General features: G+C 46.5%; 1 protein-coding gene across 3 annotated transcripts in view; it reads left to right on the top strand.

Moving 5' to 3' along the window:
• nkd1 (NKD inhibitor of WNT signaling pathway 1) overlaps positions 1-19,914 on the top strand; it is a 103,733-nt gene that overhangs the window by 48,082 nt on the left and 35,737 nt on the right. For all 3 annotated transcript variants that reach the window (XM_085991459.1, XM_085991461.1, XM_085991460.1), the window contains one exon: positions 10,822-10,879. In XM_085991459.1, the coding sequence (XP_085847585.1) occupies positions 10,822-10,879 (58 nt within the window). The remainder of the gene's footprint in view (positions 1-10,821; positions 10,880-19,914) is intronic.

Below are 19,914 nucleotides of genomic sequence, written 5' to 3'. Positions count from 1 at the left end.
AAAGTGGGGGCGGATGGCAAACCCGCCCCCATCCCGCCTCCGTGCCCTTTTGCCAGGAGGTGGGAAGATGTGCAGCTTCGTGTCCCGTCTCCTGGAGGCGGGAAAGGCTTTTAATCTTTTTAACTGCCTGTTAACAGGTAGTTAACAGGCAGAAAAAAGGATTAGTGCCATTTTACCTTCACAGGTGAAGGCTTCCCGACCTCGGAGAACCCCGCCGGGTTGGAGGAGACGTGGAGGAGGTCTGCAGTGGTCGGAAGCACCTGGAAGCAAGGTGTAGAGGTGAGTGATGGGTGCAAGTGTGGAGTGGTAAGTATGCAAGGTGAGTGATGAGTTTAAAAAGTGTTCACTTACCTTTTTTCCCTTCTATAGCCTTTAGCCGCGCTGGATCGGGAGAGCGGACATCCACCTTGTCAATTTTCAGGTAATGGCTGATGGACCCTCCGATCCATCAGACATCTGACATTTGCTTATTTTCAATGTTTGTTGCGTCCTCACCACAAAGACTCATCAAACTACAGAGAATGACAGTGTTTTACAGTTTCACAGAGCTGTCAAATGCTGTCATTTCTTCTTTCAAGAAGTCTTGACAGATAGCACGTCTAACATTGACGTGATCTATCAGTGACTTCTTCCCTAATTGGCTTGCTGAGCCTACAGGGTGGGCTTAACAAGCTCAATCAGGGGAAAATCCCTTTGAATGGTCAGGCGAGGATGGAGGTGGGACATTGACACGACAAGCAGCTGTCCCGCCTCCAACTCGCCTCCATTCACAAAATCCAGCCCACTGTGGCTGAGTGGCGTTACAATGGTTAGTTACAACCTGTCATCTGTAGTCGGAGCAGTCGGGTGTGTGTAGGGAGAATTTGTCAGTTTGTTGTAGTTTAGTGTATTTGAGCTTGGCTCCCTTTGTTGATCCTAGTAGGGCTCTATGTAGCTGTCCTGTGTTACTCTCGTCAGTCCTGTAGGATTATCCTCTGCTGGTGGTGTTACCCGCCTGAGTAGGGAGTTTCTGAGGTTGCCATTTTGTTGATTAGAAACATAGAAACATAGAAGATAGGAGCAGGAGTAGGCCATTCGGCCCCTTGAGCCTGCTCTGCCATTCAATGAGATCATCCAATTTCAGTATCCTGTCCCTGCTTTCTCCCCATATCCCTTGATCCCCTTAGCCTTAAGAAATATATCTAACTCCTTCTTGAACATATTTAATGAATTGGCCTCAACTGTCTTCTGTGGTAGAGAATTCCACAGGTTCACCACTCTCCACAGGGTCACCACTGTGACCCCTGGTTCTGGATTCCCCTGCCATCGGGAACAGCCTTCCTGCATCTAGTCTGTCTAGTCCTGTTAGAATTTTATAAGTTTCAATGAGATCCCCTCTCATTCTTCTAAACTCTAGCGAATATAAGCCTAATCGACCCAATCGCTCTCCATACGTCATTCCTGCCATCCCAGGTATCAGTCTGGTGAATCTTCACTGTACTCCCTCCATGGCAAGAACATCCTTCCTCAGATAAGTTGACCAAAACTGCATGCAATACTCAAGGTGTGGTCTCACCAAGGCCCTGTACAACTGCAGCAAGACATCCTTGTTCCTGTACTCGAATCCTCTCGCTATGAAAGCCAGCATACCATTTGCCTTCTTAACCGCCTGCTGCACCTGCATGCTTACCTTCAGTGACTGGTGCACAAGGACACCCAGGTCTCGTTGCACTTCCCCTTCTCCCAATCTATTGCCGTTCAGATAATAATCTGCCTTCCCGTTTTTGCCACCAAAGTGGATAACCTCGCAATTATCCACATTATACTGCATCTGCCCAATCACCCAACCTGTCCAAATCGTACTGGAGTTTCTCTGCATCTTCCTCACAGCACGCACGCCCACCCAGCTTTGTGTCATCTGCAAACTTGGAGGTATTACATCTAGCTCCCTCGTCTAGGTCATTAATATATATTGTGATTAACTGGGGTCCTAGCACCGATCCCTGTGGTACCCCACTAGTCACTGCCTGTCACTTGGAAAAAGACCCGTTTATTCCAACTCTTTGCTTCTTGTCTGCCAACCAGTTTTCTATCCAAGTCAGTACCTTACCCCCAATCCCATGTGTTTTAACTTTGCACGCTAGTCTCTTATGTGGGACCTTATCGAAAGCCTTCTGAAAGTTCAAATACACCACATCCACTGGTTCTCCCTTATCTATTCTACCAGTTACCTCCTCAAAAAATTCCAGTAGATTAGTCAAGCATGATTTACCTTTTGTAAATCCATGTTGACTTTGTCCGATCCTGTCACTGTTTTCCAAGATTAGAGGCTGCTTGCTAGTTGTTGGTGTGAGCATTAGGGGGGTTCCTAGTTTGGATTTGGTGAGGCAGACTTTGGGAAAGAAGGTATACTTCTGAATCTTTCTGCACTGTCTGGGAGAAGTAGTTGCTTTGGTTGGAAGCAGAATCTTGTGCTTACATCTCTGGATGCAGGGGCTACTTCGTCAGCTGCTCAGGCTCTGGAGACAGAGAAGAGTAAAGGCTTTGGATTTTTCTTTTGCCAATTTTTTCCCTTCACCTCCTGTCCTAAAGGCATTGGCTCCCTGCTAGAATACAGTACACAGGTGTGTGTTACCTTCCAGTATTTCGCTCAACTGGCCATCTTTTATGTGTGAGTCTTGATAGTGAGAGTTGGCAGGATTATTAACTGCCGTTAGACAGAACAGTTGTGTCTGATTCTGTCCTCGCCCAGTTGCAGAGTCTCTCCCAGCATCCCGCTGAGATCACCTAACGCAGCACAGACAGTGGAGACATCCTTGGCCTGTAAAGTTCAGCTACTCACTGGATAAAGTAGCTGAGCCATTAGGGAGCTGCTTGGAGTTTCTTTTCCTCGCTGTGACATTCATTAAATTTACACTTTGATTGGGAGATTTGTCCTTGCCTCATTGGTTACAGTTTCTGCATTCCGGTTCTTGAGATTTGGTGGGAATCGAGGCCATAGCTCCTACCATACCAGGTGAGGCTTCCCCTCCCCCATGCTTCATTTTTTATTCCCACTTGCCATAAAGCCATTAGCTGAAAATCCAGTGACCTGCTCTGATTCAGAACATTTTTAACGGCTCCATTGGGGAGCTCTTAAAATATTGTACAGTGAAACCTGTCTTGAACAACATGGCTACCAGCTCACATTGCCTTGGCCATTAAATGAGTTGTGGTCAGATTTGTAATTTCCTCCAGCCCCACAACCCTTCGTGATCTCTGCGCTCCTCTAATTCTGGCCTCTTGAGCATCCCCAATTTCAATCGCTCCACCATTGGTGGCCGTGCCTTCAGCTGCCAAGGCCCTAAGCTCAGGAACTTCTTCCTTAAACCTCTCCGCCTCTCTACCTCGCGTTCCTCCTTTTAAGACGCTGCTTAAAACCTATCTCTTTGACCAATCTTTTGGTCACCTGCCCTAATATCTCCTTATGTGGCTCGTGTCAAATTTTGTTTTATAACACTCGTGTAAAACACCTTGGGACATTTTACTACGTTAAAGGCGCTATAAAAATACAAGTTGTTGTTTGTACCGAATCAAATTCCTGCCTTGTTCTCTTTTACATAATATTTTGCTCTGGGTATTAATGCAATTTTTACATTAACAAAAGTAAAACATTAAGAAACAGACAGTATTTGTTGCCGTTTGTAATTTCTGTGGCTGCTTTTTAGTTTTGACAGTACGAAAGAAAATGTTTAAAGCTGCATTGGAAACTATTTGAGTCAGGAGCTGGGAGCCCTTTAACAGCCATTGGCAACTACACTGACCTGTAGAAATAGGTGGTTTAAATCTCAATCACTGAGTTTGAGACTGGTTTCACTGTATGTGGATGATCATCTTTATCTATTCTACACATTTTAATCTCAATTTCTTGTGATAACATTTCTCTTTATAAAGTGACGTCTCCAAAGTTGGAGACCATGGTGCTTTAAACTGGCTAAATTTGCTCCTCCTTCAGGTTGTTAGGTGGACGGTACAAGTAGCTCAGCATCAATCCTAGTGGAATACTCCGATGTGGTCCTTTGGGTTTATTTCAGATGCCTACATTTGGCCCAGTTTGGACAAGTTTAGATTTAAATGTATCATCCCATATCAAAGAAAATAGTGAATTATAAATGTATATACAGTGAAACCTGTCTGCATGTGTGCAATACATTGTCCCTCAATCTAACTAGTGCCTATGACTGGGGCATCAAAGATAGATCTGTGCAGAGAATGCTGGGTGCAAACTGGTATCCTACCTTCTGAGGCACAGTCATACTCTTAATGTACCATTTACAGGATAGCACATGATAGCATTGTGGGGAAGATGTCTGTATAACATACATTCCCTGGCAGCCTGGGGAGGGGGGTGCATTTACATTTCTTGGTGGTTTAGAAGTGACTATCTATTCACCCCTGGCAGTTTGGTGGTGGTGGTGTTGGTAGGGGAAGCAATGTTTATATATTTGATGTATTCCTAGGTGGCCAGCAGTGAATATGAGTTTATTGCCTGCCAGTCTAGAGTGGGAATGTTCCTGTATTCTCAGTAGTCTAGTAGTGAAGGTATGTCTTTTTCCTGGAAATCTGGGTAGTTGAATGTATCCACAGTCCTTGATGATCCAGTAGGAACTGTACATTTTGGTTTGTGGGAGTTTAGTGTGGGAAGCGAGGTATGTGTTTATATTCTATGGCATTCTAACAGTGGTCAGTTTTTAAGCTTCAGACTTTCAAAGGGGGGGAAAAAAAAGTGTTTTAAAGAGAAGTGAAGAAATATTATTTCTTCTCCCTTCTCTCCGATTTCAGGGATATGTACAGGGTGTCCCCGCCTCCCCCCCCCTCCCCCACCCCCCCCCCTCGTCTTCTGAAGTTGCGAACTGTGGCTGGAGTATGATTCCACAGGTGCAAACAGCCCTCTGGTATCTCCCCAAATGGCCATTTTTCATGTGTAAGCCAAGATGATGAGTGTCAGCAGACTATTCAGCTGTGGAGAGCATCACAGCCAAGCCGGCTTCTGATCTCAGACATTATCTACACACATAGCCATTCATTAGTGATTGAGTGCAAACTCTAGCTGAATTTTTTTCTTCCTTTCCTAGCCCCGAGGCCAACTCTTATCTCCCAAATTATGCCCTGGCTGAGATCAGCTAGCTCAGAAATGGCCAGGAATCAAATGTGGGACTTTCTGGCTGGTATGATCTTCACCCATTAAATGTTTAGAGGGACTTGTACAGGGTTAATTAGTTCTTGTTGAGGAACTGCTTCAAAATTGACCATGGATGGTGGACTTTCCTACTTCACTCATTTGTGGAGTAAATAACAACAACAATTTACACTTATTTAGTGGCCCTTAAGTAAAGTGCATCTTGAGCTACACTTATAAGGGAAGAGGTGGACTAAGAGCAGGAGTTAAAGGAAATTGGGTCCGGGCAGATGAAAGCAACGGCAAATAGATGGGTTTTTAAAAGGCTTTTGAAGACTGACAGAAGTAGCAAGGCCAAGTTTTTTTGAAAGAAAGCTCTAGAGGTTGAGTATACTCGCTGAAAGCTCGATCTCTGATGGTGGAGTGGAGGGAGTTGGGGTACTGCAGTAATTTGAAGTTGGAGGAAAAAGAGGGGGCTAGGGAGAGAGGGGTGCGAGTGAGGGAGAGAGGGGGTGCGGGCGAAGGGGAGAGAGGGGGGTGCGGGCGAGAGGGGAGAGGGAGAGAGGGGGTGTGGGCGAGGGAGAGCGGGAGAGGGGGGTGTGGGCGAGGGAGAGAGGGGTGTGGGAGGGGGAGGGGGGGATGCGGGCCAGGGAGAGAGGGGTGAGGAGAGAAGGGAGAGGGAGGTGTGGGAGAGGGAGAGGGGGGGGTGCGGGAGAGAGGGGCGAGGGAGAGAGGGGCGAGGGAGAGGGGGTGAGGGAGAGAGGGGAGAGAGGGGGTGAGGGAGAGAGGGGGCGCGGGCGAGGGAGAGGGGTGTGCGGGCGAGGGAGAGCGGGGTGAGGGAGAGGGGGGTGTGGGTGAGGGAGAGGGGGGTGCAGGCGAGAGAGAGGGGGTAGGGGTGAGGTGCAGGAGAGGGGGGTGCGGGCGATGGAGGGGGGTAGGGGTGAGGGAGAGGGGTGCGAGGGAGAGGGGGTACGGGCATGGAAGAGGGGGTGCTGGCGAGGGAGAGGCGGGTGAGGGAGAGGGGGCGACGGCGAGAGTAGTGAGGGTGAGGACGAGGGAGAGGGGGTGCAGGCCTGGGAGCAGGCGGTGCAGAGGAGGGAGAGGGTGGCAAGGGAGAGGGGGGTGCAGGCGAGGGGGTGAGGGAGGGGGGTGCGGGCAAGGGAGAGTGGGGTGCGGGCGAGGGAGAGAGGGGTGCGGGTGAGGGAGCGAGGGGTCAGAGAGAGGGGATAGGGAGGTGTGGGTGAGGGAGAGGGGGTGTGGGAGAAGGGGGTGCAGGAGAGAGGGGAGAGGGGGTGAGGGAGAGAGGGGGTGCAGGCGAGGGAGGGGGTGCGGGAGAGGGGATGAGGGAGAGGGGGTGAGTGCGAGAGAGCGGGGATAGGGGAGAGGGGTGTGGGCGAGGGAGAGGCGGGAGAGGAGTGCAGGCGAGGGAGAGGGGGTGCGGGAGAGGTGTGCAAGGGAGAGGGGCGAGGGCGAGATGAGTGAGGGCGAGGGAGAGGGGAGTGCGGGCGAGGGGGTGACGGAGGGGGGTGTGGGCGAGGGAGAGGGGTGCGGGCGAGGGAGAGAGGGGTGCGGGTGAGGGAGAGAGCAGAGGGAGAGGGGGCGAGGGAGGATGGGGGTGTGGGCAAGGGAGGGGGTAGGGTGGTGCGGGCGAGGGCGAGGGGGCTGCAGGTGAGGGAGAGGGGGTGAGGGAGTGGGTGCGGGCGAGGGAGAGTGGGGCGTGGGCGAGGGAGCGAGGGGTGAGGGAGAGAGAGGGGTAAGGGTGAGGGAGAGAGGGGTGCAGGTGAGGGAGGAGGGGGTGAGGGCGAGGGAGAGGGGGGCGAGGGAGATGGAGAGGGAGAGAGGGCGAGGGAGAGAGGGTGCTGGAGAGAGGGGTGAAGGAGAGGGGTGGCAGGCATTGTGACATAATTTGCAAACCTAGGCCTCGATTTTAACGCTGCCGACAGGCGGGCTTTTAGGCATGTGGGGGGTTAAAATTGCAAAACCTGGGGGTCGGGACCCCCCCCGGCCTGGTTCCCGCCTCCACGCCATTTTAACCTAAGTGTGTCTGATGGCCCCGAATCAGTCCCGCCTGCAATGGCAGGACTGGTCTTTAGGGCCCTTAAACAGCACTAATGGGCCTTTATAATCCCATTTTAACAGCCTGTTTAACCCTTTTCCCACATAAAACACGCCTGGTGGGGATCACACCTGCGAAACCTGGCGTGAACACTATTGGCTTGCTGACTATCAGCTGCAGGCCCAACATTAAAGAGGATATTTGATCAGCCATCATTTGCAGGTGGCAAGACTTTGTTGTCTCAGGTCTGGGGCAACTTTTACTAGGCCTAACCACACCTGTGGAAGGTTGGAGCCTCACACACTTCTCCAGTGTGACCTCCTGCGAGACCCCTCTCGCCACCCTCACTCAGCGCTTCCTCAACTGAGGCATCTACCAGAAGCATGGGAGGCCTTTTTTCCCTTCCCCTCTTGGCATTAGAGGACCTCCAGCCCCATTCGCAAAATGACACACGCCACAACTGCAGAGGTTGCCATCAGAATTTTTATGAAAAACAAACAACTGATGACATTTTTACAAAATACACAGCATTTCACCCAAGTGACTACCCTTGTGACTATTTGTGCTTTATTTTCCTCTTACGTGTGCTCCTACGTAGTGGTTCCCCTGTGGCTTCAGCAGATGTGGAGGCCCCTTGCTCACTTTCCTGCTGCTCCTGTCTCGACACCTTTGGCGGGCATCCTCTGGGATGGCGAGCCTGTGAGGGCTCGCCAGCAGTCTGCTGCTCCTGCGGCTGTGATGGGGTTGAGACCTCTATCTCTGTTGGGTGTGGACTCCGGCTGGGCTCTGATTGAGGGCTCTGCAGTGGCATGGAAGTGTGTGCGCTTGGAGAGGAGCCCCCACTTCCGTGAGGTCTGCCACCAACCTCCCTCTCATGGGTCAGGTCCCCCTCAGTGCCTGCAAGTGGCTTGAGAGCAGCTTGCTGCACATCAGGGGGGCCATGGGGACCCATATCTACAATGGCAGTCCTACTCAGAAGGACTTCCATGAAGGTAGGTCTGGTTTCTCTGTTCAATAGATGCCCATCGCTCCTCAAGAGATGTCATTCTATTCTGAACACTCACCATGTTTTCCATACCCTGGCGACTAACCTCCTGCATGGCCGTAGCCCTCCTCTCCTCTACCGTAGCCAGCCTTACCACGGAGGCAGCAATCATTTCCACGTAGGTAGCCATCCTCTCCGTGTTGATGAGTTCATGCGCCACTGACTCCACAAAGGCTCTGCTCATGTTCGCTATGGACTCCTCCATTCGCTCCACACTCGCACTGACCCTGGAGACAAAACCAGCCAGAGACTACTGCATCTGTGCATGGAGTTCCATCACCTCTGATCTTACGGATGGACCCAGAGGCAGAGGGTCGACATGCAGCTGAGCCGAGCTGGCAGAGTCCTGCGCCCTCCGACGAGGACTCTCCACTGCTGTCCCTGTCTCCACAATCTGCTGATGCTCACTTGTGAGCTGTGATACACCAGGTGACAACTCTGCTCTATGTCCCGAAGGTCCCACCGAGGTGCGAGTGTCTGCGCTGGTGCTGGGTGCGCTTATTTCTGCTGACGCTGCGCCCTCAGAGTTTGCAGATTCCTCTGAGGAGTCTGGCATCTCAGGCTCTTCCTCCTGCACACTGGGGACGGGGGCTCTCGATGGTCCTGTGGGGGAGTCAAGGAAAAAGTTAGAGATGTGATGCCAAGGTTACATGCACATTGCATTTTGCAGATGATCATAAGTCCATATGATGTAGCTTCAGAATCATTATCAGCGACTCATGCAATGCCAATGAGAGAGATGGAAAACTATTCTGTCACCAGCTTGCGGGGATGCACCAGTCTGTCCTTCCCCAACTTCCACATCTCGGTCAGCCCCGGCAATCTCCAGGACGCCTTCCTCCCAGGGGGTGAGCTGGGCTACTGAGGGCAGCCCTCCTCCTCTCCTGGCTCACACTCTCCTGTTGTGAGCTCTCTTTTCCTGCAATGAGGGAGACAAGTGGAAGTTGAGTGAGAATGAAGGAGTGAGTGCAGAGATTGCATAGCATAGATACTTAGAAGGAGACAAAGATGGAGTGAGGTTGCAAGACCAAGGGCCCTCCCTGTGTGCAGTCAGTTGTGTTCAAAGCATCAGAGTGAGAGGGAGTGTGAGGGCTGCATGGTGGCATAGTTCTGTGATTGTGAGCATAGAGAGAGAGGGAATGGGTAAGGGTGCATGGATGTGAGTGTCCAGTGGGATGTGCAGGAAGAGATTGCTAAAGCTGAGTGCTGGTGAGGAAAGGCAATGGGGATCAGATTGAGGGTGATGGAGACTTCATACAGTACTTACTTTTCCAGTGCGAAGAAGGTCATGGAATCTTTTCCTGCACTGCAACCACGTTCTTCGTGTAAGCCCCAAGGAGTTGACCTGACCTGCCACCTGTAGCCACACAGCCTTGGTCTGGCTGGGAGGCCTCTTCCTCCCTGAAGAAGGGAACAGGACCTCCCTGTGGGCCCTAGCACCATCCAGTAATGCCTGGAGTGAAGCCTCATCAAATTTGGGGGCAGATCTGGCCCTCCCGCTGGCCGTTGCTCCTGCAGGCTCCTGTGCCATCTTAATGGTGAAGCTTGGGAGCCTGCAGAGAAAGCAAGGCTTGCTGTGGACCTTAAAAGCAGCAGCAATGATGACGTCATATTCTGCGACTTTCTGACTGGAAATACTCAATTGCCAAGGCTTCCCACACGCTGGAAATCAATTGGCCAATTGAGTTAAAATTGCATCAATCTCACAGACCCATTTACAATCGTGTGGGAATCACTAAATTCGGGGAACCCGCCAATTCCCTGCACCAGAGTTAAAATTGACCCCCTAGAGTCTGCTTCCATCCTAATAGCTAAACTCCAGTCAGAAGAGACAGTCCACGGTAACTTTTTTCTAACTTTCTTCAGTGGGGCCAGGAGCGCTGCTCCCCACAAGAAAAGTTTAGCCCCCCCCCCCCTCCCCTCCCCTCCCACCACCATGAATTCTCAACCCCCCCCACCCCACCCCGTGCAGTTAAAATTGTTGTGACCTCATTATGCCATGGGCAGGCAGGAATCTAACTGAAACCAGTGGGCTTCAATGGGTTAAAGTCTCCCCCCATCCCTCCATTTCCACGTATCTGTCAAAGTACACAGTTTTTTGTTGTGGGGGAAGGTTAAGAAGAAAACCATTCTGTTCCTGCATTAATCTATTGGACTAGTATCTGTGATGGTTGTTGAGTTTCAATCAGAGTTTGTCTTTTAAACTTGGTCAATGAGTGATAGACTGTTGCAGGATCTGTTTCCCTTATTCCCCTGCCAATCCCCCCTGATCCCACATAAAGGTGCTTCCTCTCCTGTGAAACTGGGCGCCTGAAAATATAAACATTTATATATAATATAACAATGTTTGCCATGTAATTAGCATTGAGAACCAACCTATACTTGCTCATATGATGTATGTTCAGTGGGTTTGCTGACTTTCTGTAGTTTTTATAGCTCTTGTTATAAGAAAACAGCACGCCTGTATTCATTTTTAATAAGAACTGTTTGAACATTACTGTATTTTTCTTCATTTAAAAAAAATGCAAAATTATTACTGTACTTTATACTGAAGGTGACGTAACTCTGGGTTTTGTCTTACAGGGATCAGCTGGTGAATTTAGCAGAGAAGGATATAGCGAAGAACATTATCCTTTAGAAGGTAACTGTTGCACTTTGTAAGAAGAAATAAGAAATAGTTTTAGTTTTTTCCCCCTTATTTATACTTTATTGTACACCCAGTTTGTCAGTTGGTTACTGTCTGCTTCAAGTACTCTGAGGCTGCAGTTAATTTACAATGTCTTCAGAGCTGGTGCATGAAGTTATCATTTCTTCTGTTTATTTACTCGTATACTTGGCAGAAAAGTTGAAATATGTAGAAGAATTGACATACCGGGGATGTATCAGCAGGCAGCGAGTGTGCAGTGGGACACATTCTGGTTCACAGAGTGACTGTAACACTGTAGGGCAGTCCAGTGCAGGACATTACTGGTAAAAGGGACTCTGGCTAACTGAAACTCTCTGGTATCGAATCAGTCTTCAGCTCCATCATCCGCTCTATTATAGAACACGTATTTACCTACAACACAGCCATAATAAATATTATAAGCACCCAATATCTTGGTTATCTAATTCAATACTTCACAGGGATTAAATTACATTTCTACACGATAATATCTATTTTCTTCTATTTAGAGAATATTACGAGACACTATACAAAAAGACTTTCATAAGGTCTATTTTACTTCAATTCTGTCGGTTGGCTAGTAAGTGGCATTGACAGCTGTCTAAATGAACTTGTGTTTGGATAACGGACTGAGCTAATGCCTGTTAGTGTTTGTTAAATCTGTGATATCACAATGTCACTCATTGTTATGAAGTTGTATAGAATGTTCTGTATTACGAAGCATACGATTTCATTATAGCTGTAACTATGAATTTGTTTGGATTGGTGTATCTCTATGGCCACTTTTACGATACATAGTTGAGTCAACAATTCAGCACATTAAAGTCTTCACTTCCAGCTCTGAAGACTTTGTAAATTAACTGCAGCCTCAGAGTACTTGAAGCAGACAGTAACCAACTGACAATGTATCTAGAAGTGAAGACTTTAATGTGCTTTTAGCCCCAGTATATTCAGCACTCAGATCTTTACTGCTTTGAACAGTAGCTTCATTGTGACACTAAATGGACCTTTGCTAACAGTGTTATTGTGAGGAGAGGAACTGAATGTGTAAATATACTGACTAACAGCTTCAAAATAGCTGATTCAGTCCCCAAAACAGCTAACCACTCAAGAACAGTGCTGACATGTGAGAACAAGTAGTTACACTCTTCCTCCTTTCCCTCGTCAATTCAACCTGGCTCCCTTCTCCCCAGCCAACTTAGTTAAACTGGTACTCTTCTACGCTTCCCCATTGAAGCTGGTGCTCTTCCCTGACTTCTTTCCCTCTCTCCATGTGGGCACCGTGTCCTCTTATTCATGCTGGCACTCGCCCTCCTCACTTCCTCTCATTTAATGCTGGCACTCTCCATCCTCTCCAACCCTAAAGTGGCAATCCCAGCTCCTACCTTATTTTTACCCCACCCCACTCCAAAGTGCTGCTCTCGGTTTCTGCTCCTTCCTTACCTCTCCATTACCATCCATTCACCCCCTCTTCATTGCCATCAATTTTATTTTTCCCCTTTCACCCCCTCACCCTCACTGCTATCCCCTCCCCCCTCATTCAGTGTCATCCATTCTGCTTCCTCTTTCACTGCTCTCCCCTCCCCATGTCATATATTCTTCCCTAATCTTGCCATCCATTCTGCTCTCCCTCCACTCCCCTTGCCATGCATTCTCTCCCTATCTCTAATGCAACAGGACCTGCTGCTCCTCTTGATGGTGGTCCCAACACTAATGGCAGGGAATGCCACCAATGCGTATTGTAAACAGGAGCTCCCGGTTGTATTAGTTTGTGGCAGCAAACTCCGGCATGCTGACCAAGTCACCAATATGCTGACGGTGGGATATATGCGAATTTGGTGCTATCATAAGGATATTCTCTGTCCTTTTTCTCATAAGAGCAAGTGCAAAAACAAATGCAAACTGTTTCCTTGTACAGAGCCTACATTTTCCCAATTTAATTTGTGGAGTGAAAAAATACCACTGCATGGAAGCATATACATAACTGAAAAAAATCACCCTGACATTTGTACTTTTGGGCAATGGCTCTACGTAGCCTACCTATCAGAAGTGCCCATTCTTCCCATTTAAAGTCCTGTTTCATCAGAGCTTTCTACTTGTTCACTCATTGATGATGGGAATGCATTTTCTCTGTACTTTTGTCACTGACGGAGCCTGTAACAGGTGCAGACAGCCACAAGAATCAGCTTATCTCCTAGGTCCATAGAACAGTGCAACTCAAGCCACATGAATCTACTTCCACCCATATACAGGCACTAATTTTCCTGAGCGTCTGCTCAACAGGAAGCAAGAATCCTGATACAAAAAAATAACTTTTTTTTGGTGTAGCCCGCAACCACAATTGGGTTTGCAAAGTTTAATTTGAAGATCCTGAAATTGTAACTTAAGTATTGATCAAACAGCTTGCTGAACTTCATCTGGGTGTAGGTAGATGCTGCAGCTGTCACCATTCATCTCCATTACAGTCAGGGTGATACATGGCCAGACAGATGGAGTATTCCACTAGTGGATCTTTCCAGACCCCACCGAAATGCAGGGAATCCATGTTGTAGACTTTAATGGGTTGAGCGGTTGCATTGGCTGCAACTCTGTAGGGAAGAAGGTTGGCTTGCAGTAAAGGTCAGGGATTTTTTTGAAATAGTAAAAAGGCAATGAACTATTGCCTAGATAATCATCTGTGCAATTTATCCAATGACTCAATGCTCAGGTAGAAGAAAAATCCATCTATCTTCAATGTTTGGAGATTCCTTGTCAGTCATTTATATATTACCTGATTAGAGATAGCCAAAAGGTTTGGATTGTAAGGCTTCTTTAAGGGCCATTGACTCAAGTTGTGCATACCTGAAGGAATGACTTCCACTAATTACGCTGCTAAGTGTAGCCGCTCACTAACACTCCCGAGATACCCTAATCTACAATCTGTAACATTAAAAAATTATAAAATGTTGTCAAACAATACCTCTTATCATAGCTTTTTGTATGTCTCCCAAAAACTATTCTTGTAAGGGCCTACAGCATTATTAGAAACTTCAGGTTCTTCACATGAGGAGTGAAAAATGGTAAGGAACATTTCACAAATGTATACCATGGGAACCAGGACTGTTTGGACACAGATGTGTACAAGAACACACACAAACATTAAACTATTAGAGGTTAACACTCATTTCAGAATAGAATCTGAATGGTGAAGCGTAATAACACCTTGGCATGGGTACAGTCAGTCACATCACTACCATATAGTCTAGGGGCTTTGCTTTGTCTATGTAACAGGATATAGAAAAGGGGAGAAAGAAGACATGTAGTCACCATGGTCTCAGCAGGAAGTTTAAAGTGTAAATATTACCATTATGAAACTTGGACTGTGTATCTTATCCCTGCCAGAATAGAAGATTCTGATTCTGAAGAGATTTAATTAAGTATGCAAATTTGATCAATTGCAAAACCGATTCGGGGTGAAATTGGTCAACGGCTGTAGTGCAAAATGTGCGGATAGAGGATTGGCAGCCTGTTTTACACCATCCCTGATTTATCTTTTCCACTGAAGTTAAAAGAAAGACAGATTTACATTTATATAGCGCCTTTCACGACCACCGGACGTCTCAAAGCGCTTTACAACCAATGAAGTACTTTTGGAGTGTAGTCACTGTTGTACTGTGGGAAACGTGGCAACCAATTTGCACACAGCAAGCTCCCACAAACAGCAATGTGATAATGACCAGATAATCTGTTTTTTGTTATGTTGATTGAGGGATAAATATTGGCCAGGACACTGGGGATAACTCCCCTGCTCTTCTTCGAAATAGTGCCTTGGGATCTTTTACGTCCACCTGAGAGAGCAGACGGGGCCTTGGTTTAACGTCTCATCCAAAAGACGGATAAAAGTTCGTGGAAAAGAAAATCAGGTGCAGTGCAACAAGGACGGCCGATTCGCTATCTGCTCGATTTGTGCTACTGCCATTGACCAGTTTCCTCCCCATTAGCTCAAACACCATGTCCTATATTTTGAAAATTGCAAGGTATATTTGTTCTGCTAAAGGGAAGTTATGAATTATGCTAATTACATCAAATTTGCACATGTAAAATTGTCTGGCGATTTTAAACTAGGTATCAAAATAATTCGTACCATTACTACACTTCAAACTTTCATCTACAGAAGGATGTGCTTGTAAAATATGCAATAATTCAAATATCATATATGTCTGTTCCACAAGTTAAAATACTGCAGTGTTCACTAACTGTGGGGAAAACTAGAAAATGATTGGATATAATACTTTAACTTGGGATGCTACTGAAGTTTTAGTTTTGCTCTTTCCCTGGTGAGGGCACTGTTAATTTGCAAACAAGTTTTTGTGAAAGTGATTTTGCAGTAAATAAGTTGACCTCTGGTAATTTTCTTTACACTGGATAAGTCTGTCTTTTTGATCCACTTCCGTTGCCAGAGGTTCATATTCTGGGATATAAAGTTGCACATTCTTCGACTTTTCATTGGAATTGGTGTTTCAAAAAAGTGTGTTGTAAAATAAAGATTTTTATTTAACATACCATTTGGATGAGAAAATATTTCTGTGTAATTTATATTTGGTGCTCTACTTTAAGCATGGATCAACCTGAGAAATAGTCCTCCTGTGAAACATTGATGAATATTCTATCTTTGGATTTGTATACCATGTCTGGGATGTTGGGGGTGTAATGGAGTTGGAGGAAATGTTTGTAAAAAATCAGCGTGACTTCATTTGATAGTGTATGGTACAGTAACTAATAGGGCAGTAATACTGCATGCCTTGTATTGCTGTGAAAGATTTTGGGCTTCACAGTGATGCAGAATATGTGGTTCAACTGCAGCCAAACTGGCATGAGTTTGGTTCTTGGCTTCAGGTATAAGACCATTTCAAGGAGGTAGATGTATATCATTTCTTGCATACCAGCTGCATATAACAGCAACCAGTATGAAGTAAATGTTTTAAACTGTAGAACAAAACGTTAAAAAGCTCACATGAATCACCAAGTTTTTAAAGTAAGTAGTGGAGAGAACAGTTGGCTCTTTTCTAATAAAAGAAAATCTCGAGTCTGTATATATGTGTTGTGACTACTTTGACGTTGATGATAACTTGCCCCTGATTACAGAGGAGTACACAACTGGCAGTATAACTTTGCTGTTGGCCTGCAGTGGGTACCACCCCCAAACTGTACCTGTGTAGGAGTGCTTGAACTCCTAACGAAAGTACGGAGACTGAAACTAGCAGTTAACCAAACGTGGTTTAATGCACTAGTAAAAGTTACAAATAAAAACGCAGGAGAAACTCTATACAGGTCTGTACACCAACTGGTTCCACGAGGACAGAGGGGGAACGCCTCTCTCCTCTGACGTCATGACGTCATCACATTTCCCGCCGTTGGGAACGTCACGTGACCTGGGTGATGACGTCATCGTGCTGGATCACCATTTTACCGAACCCGCGCTGTTTATACAGAGCAAACACTTAAAGGTAACAAGCCCCTGTTAAAGGCAATTATATACATTACTGCAAGAGCCTCTTGGTGGCTTTGCCACACCTGCAGCATAACTGCAAAATAATGGCAAAATGTCAACCATCTCTCACTATATCTGAGCCACGATGAGCTTGAGAATCCCTCGAACTGATGGGGCAAAACCATAAAAATGTATTTGCAAAATAATCCTCACTGGAATGAGACGTGTTCTGATTAAAATAAACACTTTATACAAACTACCTTTTTCAAATTGAGTGCCTATCTTAGCAACAACTATACCTTGTATTTATATAGCACCTTTAACATAGTAAAACGTCCCAAGGTGCTTCACAGGAGCGTTATAAAACAAAATTTGACACTGAGCCACATGAGATATTAGGGCAGATGACCAAAAGCTTGGTCAAAGAGGTAAGTTTTAAGGAACGTCTTAAAGGAGGAAAAATAAAAATACAGGTTGTTTTCCAGGTAGTGTTATTAGAGGACAGCCTGTTGAGATAAATCTCTCTCCAATGAGACCAAATTAATTTTTCACTGCTGACTTGTAAAGTCATACAGAGCTTAGGAAACCTGTCCATCATATGCAATGTACTGATTTCCATTCAAACTATATGTGAATCCCTCAACTTTGACACTGGAATCTTGTTCAAGGAAAACGGAACTCCCCTTCATTTATCTGGGGGAACAGAAATTCTTTGAAGTTTCTGAGTTACTGGGAAGCTGTACAACTGCTGTCTTTTTAAAGGAGCGTGCTACAGAATGAAAGGCGCTGGAATAAAACTTTAATCAGTTATGAAAAAGCTTGATACGATCCTTCTTTTTATGGTCTTAGATGGCAGAAAGTAAGGCAGCGGGTTCCTGGATTAAGGATTTATTTGGCGAGAGATTGGTACATTAGTGGTCCTTTTGAACTGTAGAATGAACAAAGTAAACATCAAAGTATTGAGCTGCAAGAGCATATGTTGACTCAGTGAAACTCCAGCTTAAAGGTTATAACTCCTACCCAGTGTTGGGTTTAATATATATAAGAACTGTTTGCCTCTTATTTGTTTGGTATATCCAGCACCTATACAGTATTTGGGGTGGGTGGGGGCAGGTAAGAGAGAGGAAGTCTTATTGCAGCTTTTCTTAAGTTGCTCTTTTATACTTATACTAGCTGGGGAGCCCCGCGTTGCGAGGGCAATTTTGGGGCGTTTGGTCTCCCTGCCCCTGTGTGTCCCCCCTCTCCCTGTCATGTCCTCTCCCTGTCCTATCCCTCCCTCCCCTCTCTCCCTCTCTCCCTCCCCTCTCTCCCTCCCCTCCCCTCCCCTCTCTCCCCCACTCCCCTCTGTCCCTCTCTCCGGCCCCTCCCCCTGCCTAGCGCCTGAGGTCTGGTGCCGTTGCTGAGGTCCCCCGCGTATCGCGCGGCTGATGGACGGCCGCTGCGGGCGGGCGGGCGGCGCATGCGCGGTCAGTGCGGGCGGCGCATGCGCGGTCAGTGCGGGCGGCCCGCGGGAGCCGGCAAGGCCGTTAGCGAGCGGGAAACTTCGGGCGGCGCGCCCGCGCTCCGTCCGCGACACCTGAGAGGGGGAAGTAGAGAGAGACAGAGAGGGAAGAGGAGAAGGAGAGAGAGGGAAGAGGAGAGAGGGAAGAGGAGAAGGAGAGAGAGGGAAGAGGAGAAGGAGAGAGAGAGAGGGAAGAAAGAGAGAGAGAGAGAGAGAGAAATTTTTTCAGCTTCAGGCCCCGAGTCCCCCCTGCGCGAGGGTGAGGAGGAGGGGGGGTTGCTAAACACAATATAAAACTCAAATAAATTGTTAATTAATTGCCTAACACATAATTGAAATATTTACCTTAGTTCCCTAACACACAGAAAGTGTGGGGGGAAAAATCGTGGAAAATCAAGATGGCGGCCACTCACCTCGGTTCAGAAGGATAAGGCCCGCCCACACACGCACCGATTGGTCGACCGGTCAGGTCACCGAAGCGTAGGATTGGTCAATCGTCGAGTCACTCGACACTCAACTGTAGGAAGACCTCGACGTCACACGGTCGCTAATGAGATGCTAATGAGCGGAACGCTGAACGTTTTTGGGATACCGCGGGCGGGATTTTTGTCCGGCCGAAACGTAAATACGCCTATGACCGGTCCGGAATCGCAAGCTTTCTTTTGAGGCGACGCGTGCGTCGGTACGCTCTGTAACTTCCAAACGTATAGAGACCAGGCAGACAGACAGACAGACAGACAGAAGAGCCGCTTTATATATATAGATATATTTTTTCACTTCTGTCCACATCAATCACACACGGCCATGGCTGACATCAGTAGTGCTCTATGATCAGACAATTGTAGGGCTTTTTCTACAGGGTGGAGTTGGTCCTGCTTTTCCTTTGCTTTAAAGTGTTAGCCTGCATGTGAACTGGTGTTGTCTCCCTGTCTATTAGAGCAGTTGAGTTGATACTATGATATTCATGCTGCCTAGTTGGAAGTTCAGTGATTTACTGGTAGAGTTACAGGGCTGTTCTTAAATTTCTGCTTCAAAAATGGAAATTATAACAACAATTTCCCTTGAGCACAGTATGTTTTGTGGCTGGAGTCATTCCATTAGTAATGATACTTTTTTTTTAATATAGTCATTTCGTTATGTACAAATGTTCAAAACCTGACCAGACCTGCAGGCCTCAAGAACTTTGTAATTTGAACAGCAGGCAATATATTCATTTGAAGAGGATTTTTAAAATTGCTGTTTTGATGAAGAATTATTATGCAGTATTTGAATATTTTTTATGTAATATTAGCAGTAATGTTTTAAACAAGTCTGTGTTACCAGTTGAGAAACCTACATTACAGAATGAATAATAAATCTCAGCTGGCCATACAACTGTAACTGTTATCTCACAGATAGCTGAGGAAAGCCCTTTCATTAGCAAGTGCTCACCTTTCTGCGAGTATTTTAATCATGTTCAGCAATGTTTATCACAAATGTATAGATTGAGAGTTTGTGGGCTCTAGATTTCATAATGCTATTCTTAAAACCACCCACTTTGTTTTGCTAAAATCACTATTCAGTACTGTCAGTACAAGTTGATGCAAATAGTCACTGAAACATTCCTCCAAAAACAGGGAAAGGGTTTGAAATGTTCATTAAAGACACCCTACTGTAGCTACAAATGAACAGGAATTTTGACTCCGAGGCATATACGATTAAAGGAAAACAGAAGTAATTAGGCTTCATTCCAGGGTCAAATCGATCAGGTCTGTCCAGCCTGTGTACAAGATGTCCCAGGCTTTCTTGTGTGAAGCCAGGTTGGGCATGATCAATGAATCCCTTTAAATACATGTGTGCTGTTTTTTAATGCATTTAAAAGTTTTAAGCCCTGAAGGTGCCAATGATTTTTTTGTGTTTAATTGCTTCTTAAATATAAATTCACAACAGTAGGGTCACATAGCTTTCAGTAACCCAAAAGAAGCATGCTGGGAATGCTTTTCATTTAGCTTTGGAGATGGGTGGGGAGAATCTTCTTTGATCTTCAAAAAAAGTTCACTC

Source organism: Somniosus microcephalus, chromosome 6, assembly GCF_052327205.1.
Source record: "Somniosus microcephalus isolate GS21.2 chromosome 6, FLI_Smic_1.0, whole genome shotgun sequence".
Taxonomy (NCBI): domain Eukaryota; kingdom Metazoa; phylum Chordata; class Chondrichthyes; order Squaliformes; family Somniosidae; genus Somniosus; species Somniosus microcephalus.
Note: the sequence above shows the minus strand (reverse complement) of the source record. Positions and strands in the feature narration are given on the sequence as shown.